The following is a 25477-nucleotide window of genomic DNA, read 5'->3' on the forward strand; positions in this document are numbered from 1 at the left end:
GAGCTAAATAATGAACCCTAGATGGTTCATCAATCCCCAGTTCCTCACATATACCTTCTATCTCAAAATAGCTAAGCCTATCAGGATCCTTATACATCATTTCAACTTTCCCACCAAAGTATTCTAAACTTGGGTTCCACAGAAAAGTACCCCCATAATGAACCTCGAATTTCACTTCCTCATCATCTATCTGCAATAACAAATTACCATTTGACACGTACATAATTAACAATTAAAGAATTGTAAACAACAGACACATAAAGAGTAAACACTTGTATGTTTCTGTTTTGCTTTTGGGATGCAACACACATCAGAGGGACCACATTTTTTTCTTTGCTTTTGTTTCTGTTTTACTAATAAGCATATGCAAACACTAAAATTTAAGCCCAACAGAAATTTGGATCCACTGTGAGAGACAATGACCACGACAGAAAAAATGCCCATAAACAAACACAAATCCAAACAACAGGTGGTCACATTTTTCATAAGCATCAACAAACACAACCAAGATTCTCATTCCATTACAGGTAACATTGACCATTGACTGATTACTCAAAAAACTATGAAAAAACCACAAGCCCAAATTAAAAACCCAAACAATGACTGATTTCTTACCAGGATTTTAGTCCCTCAAATAACTCATTGCTCGTCTAGGTTTATACTTGCAGCATGATTTCAATATTAGATGCAGAATGAGGTTTTTCGTGTTTCTAGGGCTCGTGAGGAAAAGATTCAATGGTTCGTGTTTTTTATCCATGTTATGTTCTAATTTTTAATAAAAGGGTGTTTTTCTAACATCTAAGAGTGAGGTGGGTAATGGAGAGCAAACAGATTAAAGTTTGGGTGGGCAAAGTGTTAAGTTTTAAACCACGGGTAGGTAATATGAAAATGGGCCAAACCACAGGTGGGTTTACTGTAATTTCACTATTTTAATAAAAATGTGAGTGATCTTAATTTAGTGGTGGAAGACTAAAGAATAATTAAAAGAGACAAAATTATGGTTAAGAATTTTGAACAAGATACGAGCAAGCTAGGGATAGGCAAAGTATGTACGAACTTTAGGACTTGAGATTTATGAAGGGCTTGCTCGAGCGGGATGATTATTACTCGAGTGAACAGTTGCAGTTTTTGTGTTTTCTACAAGATTGTTGCATAAAAATGAGGGGAAAGATGCCTTTTGAGTCCCTAACAACTAGTAACGGTGAAGACAATGTTTTAGATAATTTGTTCCAATTATAGTGACATTTCAAAGATGCATTTTCAATGGCAACTATTCATTAGTTATAAATAATCATTCATATATAGTTGGTTCTCTATTTATATTCATTCCATAAAAGAGTATATTTGTTCACCAAAAGACGCATTTTTTTACCAAACAATGTTATAAGTATCCGTTCATAAAAAGAATCTTAATAATATAGGTATTTATCTATTACACTTATTATAAAATAAATAATAAAATAAATTCAAATAAATAATAATTAAAATAAAATGTACACGGACCACGTTAAATCTTTTAATGAAAATAATTAGCAAATTAATGATTAGTTGATCCTCCATTTTGGAACATGTATCTAAGAGAATGCCCAAAAGTCCCAATGTTTTTAAGTCGTAGTTCTCACATATGGTCAAAATGAAACACTGGCTATAACAAGTAGACAATGAATTCCCAATGTTTTTAAGTCGTAGTTCTCACATAGGGTCAAAATTAAACACTGGCTATAACAAGTAGACAATGAATTAATGTGTCATTCACATTTCTTGCACTATTTTCCTCTCACATTTCCTCCCCCATGCATTCAAGTTGATTTTAATTCAGTGGACTCTAGTGGAAAACAAAGAACTGACCCTATTTTCTTTTCCGTACATGTTCTGCTTCTGCTTCCCAAGTCCCAACAAACAAAGTGAAAAGAACTCTCTCTTTAATTCCCCCTTGCTATTTTTCTTGCCTAAATTCAACCTAACCAAACGGTCCAAACCTAGTCCAAATCATTCCAGCCAAGTAGTAGATTCTTGTTTAGCATTATAAAAATAAAATAAAAAAAGTTGTAGATTCTTAGGTTTAAAATATTTGAAGTGGTTGCCACTTGCCATTGCCATACTCAACCATACGCCCATACCTGGCTTACATCGGATGTACATCTCTTTCTTTTCATTTTTTTAATCATGCGTAAACCCATTTAACTAATCGAAGTGAAATTACTTTTGAGTATTGTGAGGTTCACAACATTTACACCAAAATTTTACAACAAATCCAAATTAGCCCGTGGTTACTGGGTTAAAAAAAAAGTAGAAAATTATTTCGGTTATAATATTTTCATAATAAATCTTAAAAAGTAAATCGTTATTGATTATAATTTAAACTCACTATTCAAATTACTTTTTTCTCCTCCAATAGCAGTCAACAATTTAGAATTTTTTGTGAAAATATTGTAAAAAAAATAATATCACTAGCAGATCAATATTAAAACTAACAACAATTTACCATCTCATGATCAACTTAATTTGTTACGAGTAGATTTCAATTAGTTCAATTAATAAAATCTATTATGGTCGAATAAGAGATCTATAGTTTAATCATAGTCAAGATAAAAAATCAATTAGCATATTGGTCTAATAATAAAAAGTAATTATCAAGAACGGATACCGTTCTTTCACCCAAAAAAAAAAAAAAGAACAGATACCGTATATTAAAATTATCTCTAAAAAAAAAAATTTGATGCAAAATTATTGTAAAAATAATTTTGCTAGTTACTTTTTTGAGAGACTATTGGTATGGGAGATGATAAGAGCGACCCCAACCAAAAAAAAAAAAAAAAAAAGCAATGGCAAAACAGTAAATGATTGAAAGAACACAACACAAGTTATATATAGGCAGGTGGTATATAAATTATGTAAAAGAGAACGTCAAAAGACAGACAACGTTTGTGAACACGCAACCGTCGAAGGAGAGAAACAAGTGGCTGTTTTTTATATTTTTCAGTACTACTATCCGAGGGTGAAGAGCACGCGCCAATAGAAGTACGTGGGGACGGTCCAATTCCAAACTCTCTCTCAACCTCCTCACTTTCCGCGAAGCTGCACGTGTCAACGCGTCACGCTGAGCTGGTCTTTGACAGCACACGTGGCGCATTACCACCGGTCTAAAGCACTTCCCAAATATACCAATCTCAGCCGTCCGTATGATCCCACAGAACCCAACATCACTTCTTGTCTGACCGTTCGTGGAAGTTAAAAGGAAAAAGAAAAGAGAGAAACAACTAAGTCAGAGACAGAACACACCCACAGAGAGACAGAGAGACAGAGTTTTTCAGCTCCTATACCATACCAGGTATTTGTATTTTCTTTCTAATTCCACTGTTTTTTAGTTTGCTCTTTCGGTTCAAAGCTAAATTTTAGAGTTTCATTTACTTTTACTGCAATCTTTTTTCTTTTTTTGTTTTTGTTTTTGTTGGGGTTGCTTTTACTGTGTTGAAATGGTAGTTTAACTTTATAACCGTCATCTCAGCTTTGTCTTTCTAGGGTTTTAGCTTCATGGGTTGGTTTTAATTATGGGTTCTTGTTTGAATTGTTGTTGCTCCTCTTTATTTATTTATTTATTTTTTTTTTTTGATGTGATGAATTCAACTTTGATTTTGAGTTTGGTCATCTGAATTACTACTTGGTTGACTTGGGTTTTCTACTTTTCTTCTTGTTTTAAAACTTTACTAGAAAGTTTTTGGTAATTTGGACTTGGGTTTTGGAATTCTTGTCTTCTTAATAAGTTGGTCTACTGTTTCTATACCCTTCTTTCTTATTTATTTTTTGTTTCCTTTTGTTTTTGTTAGGACTTTAAATTCCACATTTTAGCCAGCAATTACACATTAATATTATGCCTAAACTAGACACCCTTGAATTTTAACAGAAATGGATAAATTCTATTATCTGCTATATTTGGATGTAGTCCTGCTCAAATGGATGAGTCAATTGACAGTGAATTTTTGATGTTGAAGTGTGTTTGGATGCACAGAATAGGAAAAACACATTTAGTGGAGTTGTTAATTGTGATCGGGGCTGTGGTGGTGTTGGAGCCGGCGGTATTGACTTTGGTGATGGTGTTGTTGTGTTTGAATGTTCAACTCGTTTTCTTTTATGTTTGAAAAGATCATTTAAGAGAGCCTTATTCATTAAACCTTCCTTACAGATCATTTGAGTTTCGAAAGCAACAACTGTGTCAATTTAAGTGAATTGTTGTCACCTTTTCTCATTTTAGACCTTATTTTGTCGCATTACTAAATGTAATAAACCAAAATCCTAGCTTTGAAAGAATTTAAGGTGTTGATCATCCGTTACTCCCTCTCACTTGTAACCTCTTTTGCATCGGATTATGTGGGCCATCCAAGTTGATGTCATTTTTGTTATTGTAATTATTATTATATAGAGAAAAAGTTTCCTTATTTTCGTTAGATCTGCTATTTGATTTGTTTGTATTCTTTCTTTGTCGTGAGTATACCATCGTAAACACGTTGCATTTTTGCTATCAGTAGAAGTTTTATTACCTATCAAAAACAAGAGAAAAAGTTTAATTTTAATTTATATGTTCGAATAGAAAGTACTCTGTTACTTTTTTTTAAAAATGGTTAATATATAGAGAGGGAAAATATGATTTCATTTGCTTTATCTGGATATTTTATGATTTTGTCAATTACACGACGGCTGAAAGAAGCATGATGTGATTGTCCACCCATGGGAGTATTTAGCAAACTTTTGTCCTGAAAAGGTGATCTTTCTCTGCATGGATGGCAGCATTGGAACAGATTATTAAATTGGACCAATCATCAAAAGAAAATGAATCAATATCAGTTGATAACCCAAGTTGATATATTGGGTAAATGAGATGGAGAGATTGTCGATCACTTGCTATTACATTGTTTGGTAGCTAGTTGCTCTTAGATATTGGTCTTCTCCTTCTTTGGGGTGTGGTGGTGATGCGGATGCCACACTCAGTTGTATAGAAGTTTTCTGCTTGAAGGGGTGTTATAAAAAGTGAGAGGTTTGTTATGCTTGTAGAGTAGCACCCCCTTTTTTAATTCGGTGTATGTATAGGAGTAATAGGACATTCGAATGCATAGAGTCAATCTTTGGCATGCTAAAGATGGCACTCTTGAGGGAACTGATTTTATTAGGCATTCTGGCTTGGTAAGAGCATCTCCAGCAGATTAGGCAAATTTTTGTATTGTTTGGAGAATGAACAGTGATTTTTACCTTTTAGCTACCCACTTTTTAAAATACATTCTCCAACAGATTGTCTATCACATTTTCTATCTCATTTAAATATTATTTCTTTATTCATTATTTATTTATTTTTAACAACTACACATCTTTCAACATTTTTTTATTCAATACCTGATTATTATAATAGAAAAAAAACATTTAAAGAATGAACAGTAGCCCATCAGACTTGATGAGCTACTGTTCATGAGCCAAAAAAAATTCCGGATATAGAGAGTCCATTGGAGACTATTTTTATGGTGTCATTCTCTATTATAGAGATTTTTATGCATTTAACTACACCATTGGAGATGCTCTAACATGTTCTTTGGCTTGGGGTTAGTGATGGTTCTGGCTATGATAATTATGGTGATTAACTAACTACACCTAACTAATTTATACTAAACTTTCTTGTGTTCTCGGTGATAAATCTAACATAGATTATGGATCTGCTAGTTAATTTTCTTATGTGTTAATTACTGAAGTTCTATTTACAAATGTTGACTTTAAAAGATGTTTGAGTGCATAAATACTATACTGCATGATTCTCATTGTTTCTAATGGTTGCTGAACATCTGTCCTCTTTATCTTTATCATTTCCATGATCCAGTCTCTGCTTCCGATTTGATTGTTTGGAGGGTGTTGTTTCCCCACTGATGTTCCCGAATCAAGGTTGCGGTACATATCAGCAGTTCAGATCAAATGCCATCACTAAAAATGAAGCACAATTTGAGCATGCACTGTTTAAAAGAAAAATATGGTCTTCATGTCTGCCAAAAGTCGAGTAAAGTTTCCAAAAAATCATGCTCATATGTCAGGATTACTGAACAAACAGCAGAATTTGACACCTGTATTCACAAATGTCAGGATGGTAAGCAACTACACCTAAGATTTTTTTCTCTCAAACAATGTGTAGTGTATTTAATATGAAGGTTTCAAGTTCTCTATTATTGGCTATCAACAGATAGATATCCAGTGTAGGTTTAGTTTGACCAATTTGATCACCAAGGGTGGACAAAAATCTGTTAAATCGTGTGACATCGGTACTTCGTTTCAAAATAACATTTTAAGAACAGAACCGTGTAATAGTAAAGCATAGATAATATTGCACAATGTCCTGTTATATATCAGTGTGTGTATGTAATATTCAAAATTCAAAAAGTTTTGGCATGCTTTGAATTTAAAGGAGATAAATATGAATGCTTTCAGTCTTCACTCAACAGATATGAAGGTTTCAAGTTCTCTATTATTGGCTATCAACAGATAGATATCCAGTGTAGGTTTAGTTTGACCAATTTGATCACCAAGGGTGGACAAAAATCTGTTAAATCGTGTGACATTGGTGCTTCGTTTCAAAATAACATTTTAAGAACAGAACTGTGTAATAGTAAAGCATAGATAATATTGCACAATGTCCTGTTATATATCAGTGTGTGTATGTAATATTCAAAATTCAAAAAGTTTTGGCATGCTTTGAATTTAAAGGAGATAAATATGAATGCTTTCAGTCTTCACTCAACTTAAAGAATAAAAGAGCTCAGAATAGCAGTAAAAGTTATCAAAAGCAAAAAAAAAAAAAAAAAAAAAATGCGTCTTTTAAATGTTCCCTTAGTTTCCATAATTTTTTTTTATATTGGTAAGTGACATTAGCAACCTGTGGTTTTTGAATCTATGTCCTTACTCTCCACTCATTCTTATAAGAGGAAGAAGTGTCATTTTTGCCAGAGCTAGTTCCACCAAATTCTAATCCATTTCTTTGCCCTCCCCCCCACCAACCCCCCCCCCCCAAAAAAAAAAAAAATGCACTTTGAAGAAAAGAAGTTAATTACCTTTTTATCAGTTGTGGGATAGTTACCTATCCAAAAAAAGAAAAAAAATCAGTTGCGGAATAGTTAAAATTGTTTGTGTGATATGTTGGTATTTTGTTCTGTTTTGTGTTTCACTAAATACAACCACAGTTTGATGTTAAAAACAATGAGTTTTATTATTTCCAAGCATTATGGGCTGACTGGGTTCCTATTTTTGTAATTCATGCATATTTCAGTTTGTTTTTGTAATTAGAGATGCATTGTTAATGCGCCTGATCGTTCTTATAGTTTCTTCAAGCACCCAAGTGCCCATTGAGAACGTTGAAAGCAATGAAGCTACAGACTGTGCCGAATTGCCTAATGAAGAAACTTCTCAGTTTCAGACACAGCCATCATTCTTTGTAGATTCTACAACCATTGAAAGAATGGTAAAATTTTTATTTGCAAAGACCAGACTTTTATTTCTTTAATTTGTCATTTTGGGATACCCTTACAGTAGTTATTAAATCAGGTTGAGATACATTAATTGTTTTGACCAAAGATGATTTTTCTTTGTATTGTGACCCTTTCAAATCAAACACATGAAGTTGATGCATGCGGAGCACACTAGGTGCATGTGGAAGCTGTAATGGGTTTATAGATATATAGTTGATTGCAACTATTTATCTAGGATTTTTTTTAATAAGTAAATATATATATTTTTCTACAAGTAAAAAATTTGAGAAAGAGGGAAGCGTGGGGAATAAGTAAATATTTGTGACATCTAGTGGATTTAATAATATCTATTTGAGCTTGCTCCTCCTTGCCTATTCGCTGTTGAAAACATATGGTATATCAAGTGGAGGCCACAAGTGTGGAGAAGTTATTTTCATTGGAGAAGTTCTTGTTAGATATGAGGTGTGAATGGCAAGGAGGCAAGTATTTCTTACCTCTCCCTGGACCTCCTTGCGAGTATTGTAGGTTACCTTTTGTTGTTAAAGACATTTTGAAAATGACTGGAAATTCTATTGTGCCGTTTTGTATGCATATAGTTATTCAGATAACAAAGAAGCATATATGTATATGTACTTGTCAAAAAGATAGCATATGTGTCCTTATTTTAAGTTTTAGTTATGAATTTTGTCCTCCATGTACTGCTTCTATATCATGATCTTATTGTGTTCTATGCTTCTTTAATCTATTTTGGTGGTAAGGTACCAACAGTGGTGGTTCATTAATTTGCAGGAATCTACTCACAATTCAAACTTAGAGACAATTTTCTCTCCTGCTTTGGAGCCCATTGAAAACGATACTGAACTAAAAGCTGACGGTGATACAGGTCTGACTTGCAACTCTGTTGTTCGAAACTAAATCAATCCACTATATTTTATGTTCTCTATAGGTGGGAATGGTCATGAAAGACTTCTAGATGTGCTTCTGAAACCGCAACCAAAGTTGAAGAACAACAATTACTTTTTATTAGACACTTATTTGTTTATTTTGAATACAACTTTACAAATCAATATGGTATGCTGAGAGTAAAGAAGAAAAGAAAAAGAAAAAAGATAGGAATTAAACAATGGTGGAATGTTCATTTACCTGCCTATATTTCCATACATCTGCTTCATTCATGTGGACCAAGTCTCCCAATTTCTAGTCACTGAAGGCTAGATTTTGCATTTATGTTTTGTTAATTCAGGAGAATTCTTTCTTCTTAAATGGGGTAATATAAAATCTGATTCTTCAATAATGTTGTTTGTTTGAAGGCATGGAAAACTGGGTCATGCATATTTTGCAGCTTTTCAAAACCCTGACTAAGTATAAAAGAAATTATTGTATTTTTCACTACTTTCGACTGCTAGAAGTAATAAGAACATGAATTCCAAGCTTCTCTATCTGGAACATGAACCCTAACTTGCTGGGAACATGCTTTGCCTGGAACAATATTGTTGCAGCTGTAAATATGGTTTGTCTGGAACATGAATTCCAAATTGAATGTGATAAAGAAATCATAAAAGATATGCATTTCAGCTCCTGTTTACATACTTTAACCATGTAAAGTTAGCAACTTTTACATGCGTTTTTGAAGAGATTGTATCTGATACCTGACCTTTTTTGTAAATTGCTTTAGGGAATAACAATGATCCTGACATGCCAAGGTTGGGAGCTGATGATAGTGATGATAATAGAAGCTCATCTGATTATCAAACTTGTGATGTATCAGATTTTTATATATCTGACATGGTTGTTGCTAGCTTACCTGTCAATGAGAATGCTTTTGATGGTGATATTGGTGATGCAAATTTTTTTCCTAGTTACGATTATACTGAGCCAAGTATGTTGTTTGATGTGGCTGAGCAATACATAATGTTGCCTTTCCTTGAGGAAACTGTGAAAATGAGTGATATCAATGATGCCCAATCTGGTGAAGAAGCCTTAAATGACTCAGATAATAACAGCTTGTACCTAGCAATTGATCAGATGAGATCCTGCAACCAGGAATTTGATGTTAACTCTGACTCAGATCAGGCAGAGTGCTTTGATCCGCAAGTTTTCATAAAAAATTTACCAGAACTATCAGATGTGGTGTCAAACTTTCAGGCAACTATTTTGCCAAAGGAAACTCAGAACAGTAAAGCTGTAACACTAGTACTTGATTTGGATGGTAAGGAAATTGAGTTATATATAGTTGTTCCCTCACTTTTGTTATCCTGAATTAGTTTAACATGATATCTGCACATTGCCTGCACATGAGAAAACATCCCAAAGCTCTGAAGATGACACTGTTCAGTGAACCTCGTTTATTTCAACTGACTTGCTTATTGTTACAAAAACTTTAGTTGACTGCTGGACTCATTGAGTTGTAGAAAGCACAAAAGCAGGCATTCAGTTACACGTTATGTATAAGTTGATATGTTTGTATGTATGTTTTTTTTTTTTACTGTAATATGATCTTGGCATAAATAATTTGGAGTTCATTAAGAGTTACTTGAAAATTTACTTTTTCCTTGGGTAAAGATTTTCTGAATGATGAAATTTTCTTTTCAAACCAATATGGGATAGAGATTTAATAGATTCTTGATAATCTCAAGTGAATTTTGTTAAAAGAATATATAATCTGAGCCTCTGTTCTCATGGAGCTCTTACATTGTGGTTCAACTTGGAATCTAAGAGTAGCACTTAACTTTAACATTTGTTCAATGTAATTATATTGTTATTTCTTTTGATTTTTATGTTTGGTCTTGACTTTCTTATATGCAGAAACACTTGTCCACTCTACATTGGAACACCGTGATGACGCAGACTTCACCTTCTCTGTTTTCTTCAATATGAAAGAGCACACTGTATATGTGAAACAGAGGCCTTACCTCCACACGTTCTTGGAGAGAGTTGCGGAGATGTTTGAAGTTGTTATTTTTACTGCAAGCCAAAGCATCTATGCAGAGCAACTTCTTGATATACTGGATCCAGATGGAAAGCTTATATCTCGCCGAGTTTACCGTGAATCATGCATTTTTGCAGATGGCAGTTACACTAAAGATTTGACAGTTTTAGGTGTTGATCTTGCAAAAGTTGCCATAGTTGATAATTCTCCACAGGTACCTCACCTGACCGTTTTATCTCAGTAGTTTGGCCCTTGGCTTGGTCCCTTTTTTTGGGTCACTTCTTGAGATGTTGAAAATTTATTTTAGTGGTGTTAATCATTAGGTTGATATTTGTGTTTTCAGATTATGTTAGGGGGTATCAACTTAGATTTAGTTGGACTTTCTTAACTCTTGAAGGTGTGCATTTCTTCAGAGATAGAGAAAGAATTTTTTTTAAAGGGGTGGGGGGGAAATTGGGGGGGGGGGGGGGGAGAGGAATTGCTGACCCGAGGTCTAAGACCTGGCATTTTGTTTGATTCCATGGCTTGACGTAAGACAGTATCTTCCCATCATCTGGTTCAGATATTCACAGTTCTGCTTGGCACTTCTAAGAAATTAAGTTGTAATTGATGAACTTTGGAACTTATGGAAATGCATATGTCTAGGCAGGAAATTCATACTAAAATCTAGTAAATGATATGTCCAGTAAAAATCTAGGAAGGCAAAGATTTGAGTGCTAGCCCTTGGTATGAATAAGGTCTTCACAACTTACTTAATATTGACATGAGAAAACAGTGTATGTTATCCAAAAAATAAAAGGGTGCACAGAAAGGGGGGAAAAGAAAAAAGAAAGACAAAAACAAAACAATAGTTGTACCTGTAGGGTAAACTGCTGATTCTGATTGTTTAAGCCTTATCTCATTTTGATCATTTCAGGTTTTCCGGTTGCAAGTCAATAATGGGATTCCTATAAAGAGTTGGTTTGATGATCCGTCAGACTGTGCACTAGTTTCATTACTTCCTTTCTTAGAGACCCTGATTGATGCCGATGATGTCCGTCCAATCATTGCCAAGAGATTTGGTAACAAGGAATAAGAGCCCCTTTTCTTTCTCATTAGCTTGAATATAGCAGCTCCTTGTCCCTCCTGTCTATTTTTAAGCAAAAATTTGGCTTCTAATTTAGATGCTGAGTTCCATTTCCTCTTTGAGCTCTTGAAATAATTAGCTATACAATAAACTATTTCTTGCCTAATTGTTGGGTCAGCTCTTGGTGTTTGTTCCGTTCCTTTTCTCCTCTTAGCTGACAAGTTTATGGAGTGGTTTCTCTAATTTTGTTGAAAGTTAGTCTTATAGATTTTCTCTTATATATTTAAAATGTACAGTTGAAGTTGCTATTTGATCGTAAGGAGGTGTATATGAATTGTTATAATATTGTGAAATATAATTCTTGCAGCCTGCTGCTTGCTTTCCTATCCTCTGACCTGAGTTTTTCTTTAATAGTTTTTTTATTGCTCTTTATTATTCTTCCATCTTTTATGAAGAAATACTGTCAAAATATGCTTATGCTAGTAGTAAGAGGTTATCTTTTCTACTTGTCTATTCATTTCTACAAAATTGTTTGAGGTTTTGACTGTTAATTCATTGTTCATTTTCAAAAATAAACTAGGAAGTACATTTAGTGGGATTATAATATCATTAATATGAACTATCTTTTCTTTCAGTCACACTTATGAAATGTATGGTGAATTCACAAGGAAATGATTTAACTATTTCTATAGATGATTGCTCATGGGAATCACAATTAAATTTCTTTCAGAAGCTAGTTATCAAAAACGAATATCCCAAAAAGCAAAGGTAAACTAAGATCACAAAAAATTGATGCTATTCCAACTATCCAGTTGACAATTGCATGGTTACCTAAAGGAAATTACTGTGTAAGTTGAAATTTGAAACATAAAACAGTGATTAAAAAGTACAAGAACTTATCAAACCCAGTTTAATAAATTCTCTTACTTATCTGGGGGAAAAAATGTAAACTAAAATTCTGATAAGGTTTTGGAGACCTGTTGGGTGATAAATAATACCTACTTTGTTGGTTAAAGCTGAACCTTCATTTTCTCTTTGTTGCAATGTAGTCTTTTATTTTTATTTCTTTCCCGTTCATATCTTCAGAAAACCATCTCCTTAGCTTTAGGTTTAATTTCCTCCTTGCTACTAGTATTACTCCAGTTTTCTATAGCTTGCTCTTGGACAGGCATGTTTGTGTAGGATGCAAATGTGGAGTGATTTTGAATTAGTTGTATAGCTGGAGTAGTCTGCAAAGAGGGGGATCTTTATGAGCATATCAGTCTAGTTGTAACTAGTAAAATATATTGACTTTTAACATATTTCCATCTCTGCTATATGTGTAGCAAGTCAGTAATTTATTTGCTAATTTATTGATAGTAATGCACATCCAATAATATTTAGTTTGAATCATGACTGCTCTTAGAGTTATAGGCCATTGCCTGTATTAATAAATTGAATAGAAGACATGGAGTCATAGAATTGGAATTAAGATTAGTTTAACTAAGTTGAAAAGATCTCATAGAGCTAGTTTTGAGAGGAAACTATGTTCTTTCTCAGGAAGTTTGGGTTTGAGATGTTCTAATGCTTGAAGAGGTTAAATTTATGCTTTGATTAAGAACTCAACTGACTGACCTAGCACCCTCAACACCTAAGTTTACCTTACTAGTGACATTACCGTGGGGTGGGGTAGTTTACCTTACTAGTGAAATTTCTTAGGAGGCTACCTGTGCTGAATTAGAATCTCCTGTATTGGATGATCTGAATTGTGAAAACCTTTTACGATTTGAATTAGAAACTTATGAGATGATATATGGGCAAAGGGTTAGGAAAGGTAGTACTCTTGATATGGGGCTATGTTTGAATTGGTGAATTAAGAATTATATGAATGGAAGTGGTTGGTCTGTTGAGAGACACCATTGAGCAGATTGTGAAGAGAAAAATGGTTTGAACTTGTTAACTACATTGAAGAATGGGGGAAACAGATGATGAGTTATGGGTGTATAAATTACCTGATTATCGCTGCTTGTCATGATCCTGTGCTGTATATAATAATCCTTTATACTTTCACAATTTTGTATGCCTTTTCTGCAGGTCGTTTGAAGAAACCTAATAGAATATCTGCTAATGGCAAAAATAGTAGGTACGTAGAGATTTACTGCTGCTTACCTTTATCAGAAGTTTGTAGGTAATAGGTATTTAACTTATAATGCATTTTTCTAACAATTTGTTTGTCTTTGAATATTTGAAGCAACATTGAGAACAAGTTACTTTTGTATTCTCATTTGGAGAAGATTAGATTGTTGCATTTTTTATTTTTTTGTTGTTCTTTTGTATCCTTTTAATCCCTACAGTTCTGTTGTTTCTTACTAACCAATGGCTATTATTTATGTAATATAACTAAGAGCATTTAGCTACAAGTTTTTCTTCTTCTAACATTAAAGATGGTATTTTGATCATTTTTAGTTACAAGCTTTATTCATTTTGATGTTGCCATTGCTTGTATGATTCAAATGGTGGCTTTACCCTTTGTAATTTTTGATTTTAGTGCTTTTTATTGATATTTCTGCACTTTTAGGATCAGCTTATTTAAGAAAAAATAATCATTATTTCCACCATTTTCTCCTTGACATACATGGACGAAGACTGTTTGAAGTAACCAAGTTTCTATTCTAAATAGCAATATCATTTCAGTCTGTCCATTGAGTGAATTTGGTACAGATTCCATCCAGTTAGCGCAAAAATGTTTACCATTTGATGTGATTTAGTAGCTTTAAATTTCAAGAATGCAAGACTTTGCCAAGGTAGGCATATAAGTCCCAATTCTATCATTAACCCAAAATTTTCTTCCCCTCCTCCCTTTCCATATTTGTCAGGAACTTAAATTTTGTTTGGAATTACAATTTTCCTAGAGCACTCATCTTAATCTAAGGTGATCCAGTCTAAAGACTTGGGCAGGAATTGAGGTACCTAGAATATTAATAAGTGGAAAAAGTTGTGTGCTAATATTAAATTCTGTGGAAGCTTGTTCTTGGTAGCCAAGGAGTTGAATATTTTTATTTACTTCCCATCAGAATGCGTTTTTTAATATTATTTTGCACCATCAATCTGGGGTGGAACTACATACTCTACGTAGGAAGAGATGACTGTGGCTCTTAAGTTGGGTTACAAGGTATGCTTAGCTTAGGTGTTAGGCTGCTATACGGAGCAAGCTACATGTCTTGACTCCTGACAATGGATAATTTATTTCACAGTAATAAATGATTCCTATAATTTTGAATTTGCATTTTTTTTCACTAATGGTTTGACCGTTTGAGATATAAATATATTAATATGTTCTAGCAACAATTGGCAGGGCAAAATTTCAAGTGAGCAGTATTGATAGTGCAAGTTAAAAAAATGTGTCTAAAGAAGTAATGACATGGTAATTTTTTTAATGATATGGAAATTTTTTTATTATTAAAAATTTACACCAGTCTTTTCTGGATAATTGGGTTGTTACTATGGGGAAAGAGATTTGAACACGAGATGTTATGGACGCATTTGGAAGCGCTAACCATTTGAACTATAAGGCTTGTGTCTTACGCATAACATATTATGTATCAAAACCTATTTCTATCCACACACACACACACACACACACACAAAGGGTCTGAGTCCAAAGTCATAATTTCTCTTGTTGGAGCTAAATGCCTAAACCCAACCTCTTACTTTATCCCTTGTATGCTGGGCATGAGAAAAAGGAATTTCATGTAGATGAAGTCTTTACAATGAGGCCCAGATGAACAAGTTCAAAAGAGAGTTTTACAAGAGTTATTGGACTTCCAAAGCAACAATTTTGGGGACTTGCGAGTTGTGAGGTCCAAATGATATAGCCCATGCACGACACCTAACCTCTGCATTCAGCAAAACCAAAACCCAAACCCAAACCCAATACCTAGAAAAAAAAAGAAAAAAAAAAAAAAAGAAAGAAAAAAAAAGGCGAAAATGCTACTGTGATCCCTACATTTGGTTAATAGTCAATTTGGTTAGTGCAATGATGTCATGTGCACAATTGGCATAATGTAGCTAACAAAATTAATTATAAATTTTTAAATAAATATTAAAAAATTCATAACATTTAAATGAAAATAATAATAAATTAAAAAAAAAAAAAAAAACATAAAGAAGGCAATGAGAAATTCTCATATCGTTCCATTACATTTGGTCAAGAATGTTAGACCAAGGCAAAGCTAAGATGCAGTTTGTACAATTGATATGTAACCTTCAATATTTGCAAAATATTCTCTCAAATAAGAGATTTGAGGTTTAAATTCGTTTACATAAAAAATCTATTGTTGTTTTAAAAATTCTTTGTATCTATCAAAACATAGTTTTTTTTTTTTTCATAAGAGAGATATTTAGGACCCTTTGGTAAAGGCATTTGAATAGTGTTTGTGGGATTTGGGGTTTATTTCAACATAGTTTGGTTGTAGATGTGTGTTCTGCAATGCACGTGAGGAACATTATCAAAAAAAGATTCATAATAAACAACGTTGCAATTCACGACTAAATTCAATTTAAAATTTATAGAAGGTAACAGAGTTGTTGACATTGAGAAAGGAAAATGAAAATATTAGACATTTGAATGTAATTGAAGCAGTGTGATAAATGATATCCAAAGATGCAGGCGGCATATTTACACACTTCAAGTGAACTATTTATGTTGGATTTTCAAATCAATCTTCTTCCTCTCACTCCCTGATACAGATTAGGAAAACATGTGAGAATACTAATACTAAAAAAAATATTGACCAAACGAAAAGAAGGTACAGGAAAATGTTAGAGAAAATAAACTACCTAGTTTTTCTTTTTCCTACTTGTTGATAGGTAAAAAATCAATTTGTGGAATTGACATAATCATTAATTCCTTTAATTTTCTTCATGTTTTCATACTTAACAATAGTGTCAACCCATACTTGAAGAACGTTACCCATATAATCTGTAGGAAGCTTGAAGCTAACTGACTTGCCAATAGACAATAACTTTCATGCAAAATCCATCTTTCATTCAGTGCACCTTTTGACCAGAAGAAAAACAGTTCCAATAGTATGTGACTTGTAGAAGTGTTACATTTTATTCATGAAAATCAATAAATAAATAAACATAAGAAAACAAATACAAACATAGATCTTAAAAGAAAAAAAAAAAGGGAATCAAGGAGAAAATCTTAAGTAGAAATCTTTTGTTTTTTAATCCCTCTCTCTTGCTTGTTATCATAGATCTAATTCATAATTTGCTAGCCTAGGATGACATAATCTCAACCACTACTGAACTAATCTAGATCTATAAGATAAATGGTCTGTTTAATAATGTTGTTTTAGTAATATTGTTTGTATGGTTTGGAAATATGTGTAGGTGAAAACGTATATAAAAATACGTGTAATATTGTTTAAAAATTGAAAACATGTGGTTAACCACATATACTAAACGGCCAAAAGCTTTAAAATATGTTTTTTTTTTTACCTTTTCAATCAAACTAGCCCACCTTAAGCCCAAACAGAAAAACTGCCCCGGCCCGCCCAAACCAACTAGCCCACCTTAAGCCTAAGCCCCTCTCTCTCTCTCTCTCTCTCTGACCTAAACCCACATAAACCCCTAAAACCAAAACTCATCTCTGTCTCTCTCTCTCTCTACACAGCAACCAAAATCACCAGCCACCACCGAACCACCAACCCGCGGCGGAACATCTAATCGAACCGGCTAAAACCCAGCTCCTCTCTTCTCTTCTCTCAGTAATTTTTGTTTGTCTTGTAAAACCAAAATGAGCGTGGTGAAGGCGACTAAGGAGCAGAAGGAGAAAGAGACGGAGGAGGAGATTCCAGAGGACTTAGATTTGAAAGTAAAGAAATACCTCAGAGGCGGCGCAGCTAATTTCGACGATTTGAAAGATAAAAAACTCAAGGGCCAGCTTTCCCATCGAGAGTCTTTGTATGGAGCTTCTGCTAAAGCCGCTGCTAAGTATGAAAAGGTCTGCACCTTTCTCTTTTCTCTCTATTTCTTGTTGTTGTTGTTGTTGTAGTATTAGTGAAAATGATGATATGGGTGTACTGTATGTATGTATATGATTCAGTGGCTTATGCCGAGTGAGGGAGGGTATTTGGAGGCGGACGGTCCGGTAGAGAAGACATGGAGAATCAAACAGGAAGATATTAGGCGCGAAGTCGATATCTCCAGTTCCAGGAATCAGCATGATGTTATTTTACCAGGTTTACTTCTCATTTTTGATGAACTACTTTTTACTTGTACATGGTTTCTTTCTAGTTTTGACTTGCCTAAGAAATATATATATTTTCTTTTTGTGTGGCAAAACTTAGGTACAGTTTCTTAGGCTCTCCGATTAAATTCAACAGTGTGGTTGTATTGAATTGTGTTTAGGAAAAGACAACACTGTTTGGTTATTGTAATCGCGTGTTTGAATTTAATTGGGAAACCTACAGTACAACATCTAACTAACTGTACCTAAGTTTTACTTGTTTTGTTTTGTTTGTTGTTGTTGGGAATGAGCAGGGTTACTGTAATACAATACTACCCCTTGAGCAGTTTTTTGTGGATAAATATTAAATAATGAAATTTGGATCCCTTTGCCTCAAATTTGTCTATTCATTAGAAGCATAGATGAAGTTGTTCTTTAGTTTGGTTGTATTCAACTAATTATATGTGTCTTTTCACCTTCAAGTGCAGAATTTAGTCCATACACTCTTGATTTTACCTCAAATGGTCAATATATGGCTGCTGCTGGACGGAAGGGTCATCTGGCCATTGTAGACATGAAGAATATGATCCCAAGGAGAGAAATTCAGGTATGCGCTGGTCCTAACAGATTGAGTTGGCCCTTTAGGAGATCCAACTAGATAGATGAAACCCCTTAATTAGTGACATATGAATGCTGGGATTGTATATTTGTTAACAATTTCTCCTTTTGCAATTTTAAAAGTATCAAAATATGAGGCCAATGAACTCCGGTCTAAGTGGCACATCCTCTCCTTGAAAATTTGGAAGGCAACTGCATTGTGTGCTCTGTGGACTATTTGACAAGATAGGAATAGTAGAATTTTTTTTTATGGTGTTGAATGGCCTATACATGTAATTAAGCAAATGATGTTGTGATCTTTATATGAGTGGATGACCATGTCAATTATCAAAAAAAAAAAGAAAAAAAAGAGGATGAACGTGTTAGGAAGCATCCTTTGTCTTCTTTTTTAGATTTTGTAGCTCTTTTGAATTTGAGATTTTTATGGATGAGGCAAGCTGCATGTTGCAATTTGTTCTATGTCTTCTTATGAATTAAATTATTTTCAATCATTAAAAAAAAGTTTTAATGCATTCAAGCTTGATCCTTCCCTTACACTATAATAGAGTCTGGCTCTCTGCAGCCTCATACAAAGGGGTGAGTGATAAAACCTCTAGATAACAAGGTCATTGTGAGAGATCTCTTCGAGTTTTTTGGTCAAAAGAGAAAAAACAGTCCAGCTGTCCAGGTAGCCTCAAGCTTTTGTGCTTCTTGATAAAGTGTCAGAGGCTTTGAGATGTGCGTATGTGTGAGGTTTCTTTGGCTTCTGAATGTAGGTTTCATTATTTCACGTGGTTCAAGTTCATAACAAAAGAATATTTTACACCACTGGTAATGATCAATTATAAGCATGAATATTGTAGGAATTTTTGTTAGAATTTTTATTCATTCAATTTCAGTTCATATCTGTGATATATAATTTGTAGGTAGACCTCCCTGATCACAATATGATAAATTTTGATTTTTAGTCTGGGATGTTGCTGTTCTTTGTTCTTAGGGGATGTGGGTAATGCCAAACTGAGATAGTTTTCACTTAAGGTTAAAAAGGGATTTCTTAATAAAACAAAATTAAGTAGATAACCAAATTTATGCATTTCCTGGACTTTTTCTGGTTTACGTATTTTGTATGTCAACTTTTATCCCCTGATTGCAAGATTAGACTAATTGACTAATTGTTGATTATTTAGGTTGGAGAAACAGTGCGTGATGTGGTGTTCTTGCAAGATCAGTCCTTCTTTGCTGCTGCGCAGAAAAAGTATGGCCTTCTTGTTGAGAGTTGAACTGTTTGCATGATTAAATTAAGTTATTTGAACATTCACATGGTAAATCTATAAAATCTAGATGTCACCTCAAGGGGTAGCACAATCAGTTGAGGACCATACCTCATGAAGTGAAGTTCACTAGTTTGAATCTACCCTTCCTCCTCCTCTTGGGGGAAAAAAACCATATAATATAGATGCATGTGTTTATGTGGTTGAAACCTTGTCCTTTGGATCTAATTTGGTACACAGATTATATGGTTCCACTTCCACCTTTAAGTCATCTTAGCTATTAGGATATAGGGTTCTAGCATGATATTCAGTTTTTCCCATTTCAAAAGTGGAATTGAAATATATATGCTAGTTGAAGTTTTTCTTATCATGCTGATTCTTGTGGTGCACAGAGATGGAGTAATCTCAATTTAATTTCATGAATGACATGTCCTCTGTTTTGCTTTTTATCTTTGGACTAATTGATAACATTTCAAGAGGTTGCTAAACCTGCTTAATCTAGTTTTGAACTGGGCTTCTTGGGTCTCATTTTGCTGATTCTTTTGTGTGGTTGCATGAAAAGGAATTAATCTCATTTTATTTTTTTGAATGGCATGATTTGATTTGTTGTTGCCATTTGTGGAATTTTAACCAATATTCATGATCAAGCACTACAATTAGAGCACATTTGGTAGACTGTAATGATAATTACATAGGAATAGGAATAGAAATAGGAATAGGTATTACAAGAAATACAAGATGTTGTAATGTAATTTTTATTACTATTCATTTGTTTGATGATAACACAATAATAGAATTTGAAAACAATGGACTGAAAACATTTTAAATCAAACTTAAGATATATTTTAAGAAATATCTTACTCATATAATTATATTTCTTAAAAAATAATATATTTTAAATTTGAAAGAGAGATTAATTATTTTTTTATGATTTTTTATTTTCATAATTGTTAGGTGCATTATGGAAAGTTTTTTTATTTGGAAATATATTAATTTTAGAAATTAATACACTTACTAAGAAATAGCTATTACAACCTTTTTAGAGATGAATAGTTATTTCTCATTTTAAAGAATATCTATTTATAAGGAACGAGTGTTGTTAAAAGTGCTGAGCGCACTTTGCGCTTAATAAAAAAGCTCGAAAAAGCGCGCTTAAGGCGCGCTTTTGTGAGGGCGCTTCGCTTTAGAGGGAAAAAGCCCCAAGGGCTTTGCGCTTAAGCACGCTTTTAACAACATTGTAAGGAACAGCTATTCACTATAAAAGTAATGCTACAGACACAAACTATTTTACAACATTTTTACAAACTGTTGATGTGGCTTTAACATTTTTCAAATAGTTATTGTAAGTAAAAATGTGATGTTAGTGATGGACCCATATTAGAACCAATAAGAATTTGTCACGTCAGTAGTTTGTAAAAATATTGTAAAATAGTTTGTGTCTGTAGCATCACTCTTCCCTGTAATAAAAACATAATCAAACTACTGAATAGTTAAATCATAATAATAACTATTACATTACAATGCCTATTATAGTCTACTAAACATACCCTTAGTATGTTTTTCAGCTGTTTGGGTTACTACTTTGCTTCAACTCCATTGCCTTATGATAATTTATTCTTGTTGCTTTTCTCCAGTCTTGGACTAAACTTGTCATTGTATTGGCCTGTGATTGTCACCGCTATCATGTTTTGCTTTGTGACATGATTTGTTGAAGACATCATGTCGCAAAGCAATTTGTTGAAGATGTGCCAACGAGCTCTAGCTCAATTGGCATGTCCATCCCTTGCAAGTGCTCAGTGGAGGGTGAGGTTTTGGGTTCATGACCATCTCAGTGCGTGTGACTTACACACACACACAAGCGTCGTTCTATGCTTTATAGTTGTTTATGTATTAAGGCTTTTGGTATTGTCGTTTGTCACGTGAAAAATCAGTTATATTTTATGGTCATATTGTTTGAGATAGTCATAAAGGACGAACCTACTGCATTGGGATAGTTCATTTCAGTTGCTCTTAACCAAGCTTTTATACTTGTTGAATTGTCATCCTGCCGCAACAAGCACCTTTTTTATTTTTTAATATTATAACATTGTGTTTAGATCTTTGGTTGAAGCTTGGATCATCATCTATTTTGTTTAGGTTTTTGTAACTCATGATCCGCCAACTCCTGCTGTTGACATCTTGCCTCATGGGGCCAACTTAAGTCTCTTTATTAGATCGATGGTTGGGGGGTGGGGGGATTTGATCCCTAGATGTTTCTGTTGGAAGCACCAAAAGGTGCCAGTTGAGTTACAAGGCTCTTGGCTGGGGCCAACTTAAGTCTTCATAGATTAACATGTTCTGGTTGTGTCCTTGTCTTTCCATTAAATTCATTTATCCTTATTTTCAGCATATTCTACCATGCCTTGTGGTTGTCAATAGCTAGTTCCTAGTACGATTTGATAAATAGGTGTTTCCATTGGTCATTGCTTTAAAAGAAATTTTTTTTAAGGCTATGCTTTTAAGTTACACCTGTTGTCCTGTGGTTTGAACATTTCTGTAACATGTTGTATCAAATTTCTTTTCTCTTATTTGGTATTTATTGATTAGTATTCTTGTACAGCATTCTGAAACTATATCCGAATAGCTAACCACTCTAAATTATGACAGGTATACATATATTTATGGCCAAGAGGGCATAGAAGCTCACTGCCTAAAGGTCAGTATGCTGCCCTGGAATGAATTGTGTGTCTTTTTAAGCTATCATAGGCTCTTTGATTCTGTGTGTATGCTGGAGTTGTTTGCCCAGAATGAGTTAAAAACATTTTACTCTGATAGTCACTGGTTCTGAATTCTTTTATCTTGTCCATGTAGGTTGATTTACCTGTGTGTATGTGTTAATATGCCATAAAAAATTTCTTAACTTTTGAAGTGTAGTATATGGAGTATACATAGATCCAAAGTGTTCTGCATGGATTTGTAATAACCAATAAAACCTGCATTTGAAGCTGAGCTCTTCATATGAGTTTATAGTAAATCAGACAAGCATCATCAGAAATGCTCCTTTCTCCCTTGTCTTCTTTAATAAATTAATTAGTTTTGTGTTGTGTATCATTTTCTTTTTCTTTAGTGGATCCAATGGATGGTTTAATACACTCAAGTATCTTATGTACATTAGGCAGGTTACCTAGTAAAATATCCAATACATATAAAAAAAATAGCTCAATTATAAACTACGCCTCTAACTTAAACTTATTTTCAATTCAGTCCTTTAAGTTTCTCTCTCTCTCTCTCTCTCTCTCTCTTTGGTCCTTTAACTTTAATTTTTTTTCAATTTAATTCTTCCTTTTAGTTCTGTCCAATCTCGCTGTTAGTTTTAGTATCTTTCACTTCCCAAAACAATGTTGTTTTGATGTACTTAACAGTGCAGATTGGACAGAGGTGAATGGAAGGACTACATTGGAAACAAATGGAAAAGGACTGAAATGAAGAAACAAAATAAAATTAAAGGAAGGAATTGAAAACAGGTCAAAGTTAGAGGGTTGTTATATATAATTTAGCTTAAAAAAATGTAGTGAGAAACCAAGCCAGCAATAAAGCCATGTCCACCTGGAACATTTGAGTACAGGTCCATCAAACTATCTTTGGTGAATCACCTGTCATGTATTGTTGTTTATGTATTCAATTGATGCTTCGTGTTGAGAAGTAGTAATGTCTCTGTTTTTGTTTGCCCTCTTTTTACTTCATTTATTTTCTTGGCTTTACTACACCTTCCCTTTTCCCCACTCCCTCTCCAAACAATTGTAGTGTAAAGCTTCATAAAACTTTGTTGGGCTTTCTTAGAACGAGACCTTTCTTCAAGTGGCTGAGTTAAAAGCAGATGATGAGTCAAAGTTTCACTTATTTTTATCTAAATTTGGTAGCGGTTTCATTTAGTTGTTGCTAACCCAACTTTAGATTGACATAAACCACATGGTACCTCCATTTGTTCAGTAGTCTAAATCAAATGCATGGGCAGGTCGAACATGCTATAAACACAGTACATGCCTAGCAATGGGACAGATTCATAAATCCACTCTCTATATTATTCAGTAGTATGATTAAGGCTTGTCAGTTCCTCGGCTTTAATCTTGAACTGAGAATCCACATGTTTACACCTACATGTGCAGCTCATTTTCAATGGTTGTCTCTAGATTGTAAGTCACAAAGGAGTTCCTGATGTTTTAATGTTAACCCTCATTGGATGTTAAATTTAAACCACATGGTACCTCCATTTGTTCAGGAGTCTAAATCAAATGCATAGGCAGGTCGAACACGCTATAAACACAGTACATGCCTAGCAGTGGGACAGATTCATAGATCCACTCTCTATATTATTCAGTATTATGATCAAGGCTTGTCAGTTCCTCAGCTTTAATCTTGAACTGAGAATCCACGTGTTTACACATACATGTGCAGCTCACTTTCAATGGTTGTCTCTAGATTGAAAGTCACAAAGGAGTTCCTGATGTTTTGATGTTAACTCTCTTTGGATGTTAAATTTGATTGGAGGTGCAGTATAACTGACTTTACATCAATTTTTCAGGATCAAGGTGCAGTGTTAAAACTTCAGTTTCTTAAAAATCACTTTCTCTTGGCATCCATAAACAAATTCGGGCAGCTCCATTATGAAGATGTATCGATGGGTGCTATGATAGGTAATATCCGGACTGGTTTAGGCCGTACTGATGTGATGCAGGTGAATCCCTACAATGCGGTTGTTGGGTTGGGTCATTCTGGCGGAACAGTTACCATGTGGAAGCCTACCAGCTCTGCTCCTCTAGTCAAGATGCTGTGTCATCATGGGCCTGTCTCTGCCTTGGCATTCCACCCTAATGGCCATCTCATGGCCACAGCTGGGAAGGAGAGGAAAATTAAGCTTTGGGACTTGAGGAAATTTGAGGTTCTCCAAACTTTACCAGGTCACGCAAAGACGTTAGATTTCAGTCAGAAGGGTTTGCTTGCATGTGGAACTGGTTCTTTTGTACAGGTTCTTTCTGATTTCTCAGGAACTCAGAATTATAGCAGATATATGAATCATTCAATGGTGAAAGGTTACAAGATAAGTAACTTGTTGTTTCGACCATATGAAGATGTTCTAGGCATAGGACACTCCATGGGTTGGTCTAGTATTCTTATTCCAGGATCTGGGGAACCCAACTTTGATTCTTGGGTGGCTAATCCATTTGAAACACGCAAACAGAGGGGAGAGAAGGAAGTCCACCTTCTTCTTGACAAGCTTCCACCTGAGACAATTATGCTAGACCCTACAAAGATTGGTACAGTGAAGACAGCAAGGAAGAAAGAGAAGTCAACAAAGAAGGAAATAGAGGCCGAAATGGAAGCTACCATAGAAGCTGTGAAGGATGGCATCAACATGAAGAAGAAAACAAAGGGGAGGAGCAAGCCCAGTAAGAAGTTGAAAAAGAGACAGGAGATTATTGCTAATGCTAAAAGGCCTTTCTTGGAACAACAGATGCAGGATGGGCAATTATCTATAAAGAAGCAGAAAATCAGCGAGGAAGTTGAGCTTCCAAAATCTTTGCAACGGTTTGCTCGTAAGAAAGCTGCAACATGATTTTGCTAGTCTAGTCACTTTTAGTTTTTTCTTAAACCACTGTAATTTATTTCCTCTCTTCCTGTTTGTGTTTTACCATATTTGTGAAAATTTTGTTGTGTTTAATCATTAATTTATATTTATAAGCTGTTTTGTTTTTCATTTTCAGAAGTCCTTCTAACAGAACCAATCCTTTTTACTTATAAGTTGATTTTTCGAGAGTTTTGTAGTTTAATTGGTTGACACTTTTTAATGTTTTTAACGAAGACATTTAAGATTTAAATTCTTTATTCCTCCACTGTACCAAAATAAATAAATAAATTGCCGCTGTCAGG

The 25477-nt window shown here is 34.1% G+C and overlaps 2 protein-coding genes across 2 annotated transcripts; both read left to right on the forward strand.

Moving 5' to 3' along the window:
* The first annotated feature begins 3218 nt into the window (after window positions 1-3218).
* Window positions 3219-13590, forward strand: LOC115989448 (CTD small phosphatase-like protein 2). The gene is made up of 7 exons (XM_031113132.1): window positions 3219-3331; window positions 5861-6121; window positions 7347-7486; window positions 8283-8376; window positions 9169-9702; window positions 10299-10636; window positions 11339-13590. Exons 2-7 carry the CDS (start codon window positions 5953-5955, stop codon window positions 11495-11497), a joined length of 1434 nt encoding a protein of 477 aa, XP_030968992.1. The 5' UTR covers window positions 3219-3331; window positions 5861-5952; the 3' UTR covers window positions 11498-13590.
* Window positions 13591-17084: 3494 nt separating this feature from the next.
* LOC115992287 (probable U3 small nucleolar RNA-associated protein 7) lies at window positions 17085-25304 on the forward strand. The gene is made up of 6 exons (XM_031116440.1): window positions 17085-17477; window positions 17580-17715; window positions 18191-18309; window positions 19487-19554; window positions 22217-22265; window positions 24132-25304. The coding sequence occupies exons 1-6, from the start codon at window positions 17271-17273 to the stop codon at window positions 25161-25163; spliced, it is 1611 nt and encodes a 536-aa protein (XP_030972300.1). The 5' UTR covers window positions 17085-17270; the 3' UTR covers window positions 25164-25304.
* Window positions 25305-25477: the final 173 nt, after the last annotated feature.

The sequence above is a fragment of the Quercus lobata genome, chromosome 5 (genome assembly GCF_001633185.2).
Source record: "Quercus lobata isolate SW786 chromosome 5, ValleyOak3.0 Primary Assembly, whole genome shotgun sequence".
Lineage (NCBI taxonomy): Eukaryota > Viridiplantae > Streptophyta > Magnoliopsida > Fagales > Fagaceae > Quercus > Quercus lobata.

What these genes read in the sequence shown, in the direction of transcription:
- LOC115989448 (XM_031113132.1), top strand. Translation starts at nt 5,953, where the DNA reads ATGCCATCACTAAAAATGAAGCACAATTTGAGCATGCACTGTTTAAAA. An exon ending in AAAAGCTGACGGTGATACAG is followed by an intron (nt 8,377 to 9,168) that starts GTCTGACTTGCA and finishes AAATTGCTTTAG; the next exon opens with GGAATAACAATGATCCTGAC. An exon ending in TAGTTGATAATTCTCCACAG is followed by an intron (nt 10,637 to 11,338) that starts GTACCTCACCTG and finishes TGATCATTTCAG; the next exon opens with GTTTTCCGGTTGCAAGTCAA.
- LOC115992287 (XM_031116440.1), top strand. Translation starts at nt 17,271, where the DNA reads ATGAGCGTGGTGAAGGCGACTAAGGAGCAGAAGGAGAAAGAGACGGAG. An exon ending in TTTGCTGCTGCGCAGAAAAA is followed by an intron (nt 19,555 to 22,216) that starts GTATGGCCTTCT and finishes AAATTATGACAG; the next exon opens with GTATACATATATTTATGGCC. An exon ending in TAGAAGCTCACTGCCTAAAG is followed by an intron (nt 22,266 to 24,131) that starts GTCAGTATGCTG and finishes TCAATTTTTCAG; the next exon opens with GATCAAGGTGCAGTGTTAAA.